General features: G+C 52.5%; 1 protein-coding gene across 1 annotated transcript in view; it reads left to right on the top strand.

Moving 5' to 3' along the window:
* The first annotated feature begins 293 nt into the window (after positions 1 to 293).
* The window catches only part of ENG (endoglin), a 28,740-nt gene continuing 23,033 nt past the window's right edge, over positions 294 to 6,000 (top strand). Inside the window, exon 1 of the mRNA XM_033122532.1 lies at positions 294 to 726. Coding sequence (XP_032978423.1) covers positions 660 to 726 — 67 coding nt within the window. The 5' untranslated portion in view covers positions 294 to 659. The remainder of the gene's footprint in view (positions 727 to 6,000) is intronic.

The raw sequence follows: 6,000 nt of genomic DNA, 5'->3' as shown, positions 1-6,000 counted from the left end.
GAGCTCCACATGGACTGCCTTTGCAAGCGCTTGACCCCTGAAAGCTCCGTTTGGCGGGCTGCTAGGGTGATTGTTTTCATCTGCCCCCTGGGGGATGCCAGATGAACCCCACCAGTCAGCCCTGGAGAGGATGGGATGAAAAGGTGTGGTGTGTGGGGAGACAAACCTGGAGCCTAGGCCCTCCCACCCCACTGCCTTCCCCCCCAGGGCCCCCCACCCAGCGACAAAGCTCGTGGCACTTCCTCTCCCGCCTGGCAGGCCGCCTGGCCCAGCCCCTTCTCTAAGGAAGCGCATTTCCTGCCTCCCCGGGCCGGGCTGGATGAGCCAGGAGCTCCCCACCGCTGACGGTCATACCCCAGGCTCCATCTGCAGCCACTGGCCCAGACTGCTGCCACCACTGCTGTCCACCCCAGGGGAGCCCAGCACTCCCTCCCTGCTCATTCCTCGGCCAGCAACGCCCAGCTTGGCCCTGCACCCCTGTGCCCACTTCTCCTGACCCCTCGGCCTACACCTCAGAAGGCTGGAGCAGGGACGCCGTCGCTCCGGCTGCCTGCTCCCTTTGGGTCCCCGCGCGAGCCCACGCCGGCCCCCGCGCCCGCCCGCAGCCCTGCCCCTGGACACCGGATAAGGCCCAGCACACAGACCCCCGAGTGGACAGCATGGACCGAAGCAAGCTCTCCCTGGTCGTGGCCCTACTGCTGGCCGTCTGCAGCCTCAGCCCCACAAGTAGGTGTCCAGGGACCCGGGGTGGGGAGACTCAGCCCCAAGTGTTCCTGGCCCCCTCCGTGTGTCCTGAGCTCATGCGCAGAGCAGCTGACCTAGGGGGTTTGGACAGCCCAAGGCAGATGCCATAGGGTGACCAACCATCTCAGTTTGGCAGGACCAAGAACTTTCAGCTGTAAGTCTCAGCACACAGGGGTGAGTTATTTCCCTTAACCCTGACCTCTGGCCCGGTCCTCCCAATTTCTCCCCCAGGAAGCCCAGGTCCCAGAGTGCTGTGCATCCCCCACTCCCCCACCCGCCACTCCCCCATCCCCTACTCCCCTAGTCTCTTGCCCTCTCTGGGCCTTAAGATCCTTGAGGAAGATGTGGGAAGGAGGAAGCAAGACAGTTGGAGCTCGGCTTTAGGTTGTGAGTTACTTCCTTGTGGTGTGATCTTGGGGAACGGCCTTCCTGCCTCTGAGTGAAGTGGGGATGGTAACGGACTCACTTCGGGCTGTTGGTAAGGTTGGTGTTGAGGCAATTCTTGTGGAGAAAGCTCTCAGGCAGGCTGGTTGTTTCTGTTGTTATTGTTGTTCTAGAATTAGCTTTAAACCCTCCACCCTTCCCTGGGGCCTGTGAGTGGCTCTCAGACCCTTTCTGAAAGCTACTCTATCTCCCCTGCCTCTACCCCCCAAGAAGCCTGTAGGATGGGGCACAGTCCCAGACCAGGGCTTCTGCGGGGGCTCCTCAGCCTGGGGGCTCTTCCAGGCAGGCACTGCCTCTGCTGCCTTCTGAAGCTGGCCAGATGATGGGTCGCAAGCAGCCGGGGACTCCCACCCCCTCATCCCACTTACTGCGGCCTCGCTGTGCTCTGTGGACACATCCACTTAAAGCCACAGGATGGCCCTGTGGACACCCCTTCACCCATGGTGCACCCAGGAACTCCCTAAAGGATCTGTGGGAGGTGGTGAGAAGAGGACCAGTAGCGGTGCCCACCTCCTCCCTGCCTTTCCCAACCTCGCAGCAGTTTAAAATCCCTAATCCTTGGTCTCTAAAGCTCTTACCATGGCCTGCTTCACTGATAGACGGGAAGTTGAGCCTCAGACCCTAAGTGACTTAGCAGGGATTTGACCCCAGGCCTGTGGCTCTCTGGAACTCTTGCTCCTAACCACGTGTGATGTGACAACCCCTCTTGATACAGCTCCTGATAACCATGCAAGATGGCTGCCTTGTCACCCCATTTTACAGGACAGGAAGTGAAGGCTGCGGCCTGCCAAGTTCCTATAGCTCAGATAAGAGCCTTACCTGAGCTCCAAGATAGCCACCCTGCTCCCGCATTTCCTCTCTGCCATCTCTCCAGCTGACCCCGCATTTCCTCTCGGTCATCAGAGAAAGATTTACGTAGTTCTTTAGGATTTGGTTTTATAGGATCAAAGGCAGTTAGTTGTGTGTTGGCAAATAATTAACAACAAGGGTGGGGGGTAGTGTTTGTCAGTTTCTGTGGTGTAAATGTTCCCACACGGCTGATTTCAAGCTTCCAACTCACCATACTTGGAGTCGTCCACAGTGCCCATAGGGACACCCTTATCTAGTGTTTCCATCACACACATACGACAGACGTATGTATATAACTTCAAGAGCATAGATAATAGTAAAATGGAGAAAAATAATTAGGAAGTAAGGAGTTTGATATTTGTTACCTTTTAAAATATATATATTTGTTTAAGTGTAAGCTTATAAAATTTAATTTTTAATAATGGCTGTGTTGAACAGCCAGTTGGAAAAACTCCTGGTAGTTCATCAATGTGCCCCTGCGAGTTGGTCCTGGCACCTAGTGATCGCAGGGTTCTAGGGCGTCCCAAACCATCCAGCTCAACTCACCGACAGTCTGGAAGACTGAGGCCCATGGAAGGCAGATGGGGGCCTCGGCCAAGGCTTGGAACCCAAATCTCCATGCAGGCGGAGGGAATGCAAATGGGTCCAAAACGGGTTCAAAAACAGGTCCCACCTTCCATGAACACAGCTTGGCAGAATCTCTCAAAACCATAACTTATGTAACAACCCAACCTTCGGAAGTCAGACCTAGAGAGTTATTTGACCAGCTCTATAAACATGTATAGTCCATAGGAGCTGTCACAAAAACCCAACAACTGAAGACCACTCCACTGCCCATCAGCCTGCATCCTGTTAAATGAATGATTATGCAGTGGACTATCATGCAGCCATTACCAAGAAAAAGCTAGACCTACGTCTACATGACTGTGGATAGATGTATGGGACACACTGTTAGGTGCCCAAACAGCAATGATTCATTTCTACAAGAATAAAATAGTAATGATTCACAATACGCACAGAGAAAATCCCGATGTCACTGATTTGTTCTCTAGCATTGGGCGGGTTTCTCTAGAGGATTTTCACTTTCTAAGACATACTTGTTTGGTCATGTTGGAAATTTTTTGAAGAACAAACATGTAGAGATTTTTAGAAAGCAATTTAACCATAGATTACCTTCAGTCCACTCCTCAAAGAAAGTAGATCTGAGGGGCAAAAATTGTTAGCATGCTGGTGGCTTGCGTACTTGCGTTTGTCTAGCTTTTTAAGGTACATTTAATGCAGGTGGATCAACGTTTCGGAGTCCTCTGTACCCTTCTTATGTCCCAGAGGTTTCGATATCATCATGTGGACTCCATAACCATCCCATTGTGGTTCTGAAATGTTCTCTCCTTTAGCTGCCAACCACCATTTACCGTACTGAAGCCCCTATTGTTGAATATTTAGGTGGTTTTCTCTTTGGACCTAATTATAAATACCACCTCAGTGCACATTTTTGGTACATGCACCTTTTCCTGTATTTTGGCGTATTTCACTTGGAAAGAGTCCCAGAAGTGGGGGTGCTAGGGTTCATGGCCCTTGTTGGGTGGCTGGGATCAAAGAGTGTTTCCTAAGTGTAGATGAATGTTTGCTGGAGGGTGGACCAGAGGTATGACTTGGCGTCCCCGAGCCAGCCACCTATGCGGGGGTTTAGGACTCTCTGGAGAGGAGAATAGTGACACAGGACAGAGACCACAAATATCCATCTCTTAAAGTCTGCATTCTGGGGCCGATTCCTATTTGCCAGGAGAAAAAAGAGGTTGGAGAAGGAGCTGTGTAAGCCAAGAGTCTGGGTCCCTGGGACCAGTGGAGACATGACCATTAAGATTGTCTCTCACCTCAGCTAGACCGATGGTGACACTAAGAGCCAGAGGGAGAGAGAGTCTTTGTCTCAAGGTCACAGATAGGTCAGTGCTGGGCTCTCTGAGGACAGGCCTGGTCTGTTTGCTTAAGGGTCTGAGGGGGAATATAGGCAAGAGGGAAGGAAGCACCTCTTCTGTGTCCATGGTGCATCAGGCAGCTCTTTGTCTTTATACCCATTTTATAAATGAGGAAATCGAAGCTCGGGACAATGGCAAGTCCAGATTTTAACCCTAGGCTGTCTGCTCCCACACCCAGCTTCTTTTCCCGGTACTTTTAATGGCCTGGTGTGGGGGCTTGGAGAGCTGATTGCCCTGGCTCTGGGCCCATCCTCCGAGCTACAGCCCCAGCTTTAGGTATCAGCCCTGGCGGCTGAAGAGGACCCTCATCCAGGGCTGAGCTGACTTCAGTCTCCGTGACAAGGGTACAGGGGGAGGGACAAATGTAACAGTCAACATTTAGAGTGCTTACTGTATGCCAGATGCTGTTCTAGACCTGTTACATGTACTATCAGACTCAACCTTCACAGAAGCCTGATGAAGCAGACACTCCTGTCACCCCATTTTACAGCTGAGGACACTGGGGCACAGGCTGGTGAAGGAATTTGCCCAAGTAACACAGCCCAGGTATGAGCAGCTGGGGCTTGAGCCCTGGGCTGAACCACTGCCCAAACTGCCTCAGGGGAGATGATAGGGATCTCTCTGTTGCTAGATCTTCTCGCCCTGGGCATTCGGTCCCTTTCCTGCACTTACCGTGGTTCTCCCACCTAGAGCGCAACTCGGTCAGTTCTGATGAGGAGATTTTCACAACAGGGTTTTGAAGGATGAGTAGAAGCTGACCAAGTCATCAAATAAAGGAAGACCGCTGGTCTGGGAAAGGGCATGGCAGAGGCAAGGAACCAGGTCTGTGTGAAGGGAAAGCTCACATCTCCCCACTGACTGGGCATAAATAATCATGACAGCAGCTGTCAGTTCCTGAGCAATCCTCATGCGTCAGGAGCCTGCTTAGCGCTGTGCATGTGTCATCTTACCAACTTTCTCACCAACTTGATGAGAAAGGTGTTGTGATTATCACCATCCCCATTTTACAGATAATAACTCTGAGCCATGGAAAGGAAGCTGGAAGGTGGCAGGATCAGGACGTGAATCTTTGGCATCTGTCAGATCCCTGTACTTTTCAACTCCTCTCCAGGTAGTGGAGCATCTGTAGGCATTGAAAGACCGGAGAAAGAAGTGTTGAGGCCTCGCTGGTGGTCAGGCCCAGCGGGAGTGGTTGGGCTGGAAGCTAGGATATCTGTGAGGCTGTGATTGGACCCTGAAAGGAGCACAGGGTGGCTGGGTGGCCCGGTGACTGAGGAAGAAAAAAGCAGAAAAGACCCTTGTCAATAAAGGATCTGCCCTGGTATTATGAAATAATCACAGAATACTTACTGGGTTACCTCAACCAGCTGCCACACAGCCTGCAAAGTGGGTGTTAGGTGCTGGAGCTGGACTGCCTGGGTTCAAATACAGGCCCTGCCACTTAATAGCTGGGTAACCTTGTGGCCAATTCTTGTACCTCCCTGGTCTTCGGTTTTCCCACGTGTCAAATGGTTATAGTAGGAGTACTCACTTTGTAGGCTGTAAGGATTAAATGAATCAGCTCATGCAAAGCCTCAGAACAGTACCTGGTCCTAGTGGGCACGATGGAAGCTGTTTTGCAAATGGGGAAACTGAGGCTCAGAGAAGTTAGGGTTTTGCTCAAGGTGACCAGCTTTTTAAGAGGCAGAACTGGGATTTGACCCAGGACATCTGACTCCAGAGCTGCTTTTCTTGACCATTATCATCTGTGGCCTCCCAAGGTGTTGGGGGTGTCTCTGTGCTGGTAGGACAGGAAGGAGGAGGAAGGGAACAGAGGTGGGAAGGTGGCCCCAGGGTCTCTCTTTAAGCCGGTCACCCAGGCCTCCAGTGGCGCCTCCTTCAACTCAGGTCCCGGGAGGCCCTGGCGTTCCCCTTGGTGCCAGAGGATTGTTTTCAGCTCCGTCTGGGCCCGCCTCCGGCTCCAGGAGACAGGCCCCGGGCGTCACAC

This window comes from Rhinolophus ferrumequinum, chromosome 12 (genome assembly GCF_004115265.2).
Source record: "Rhinolophus ferrumequinum isolate MPI-CBG mRhiFer1 chromosome 12, mRhiFer1_v1.p, whole genome shotgun sequence".
Taxonomy (NCBI): domain Eukaryota; kingdom Metazoa; phylum Chordata; class Mammalia; order Chiroptera; family Rhinolophidae; genus Rhinolophus; species Rhinolophus ferrumequinum.
Note: the sequence above shows the minus strand (reverse complement) of the source record. Positions and strands in the feature narration are given on the sequence as shown.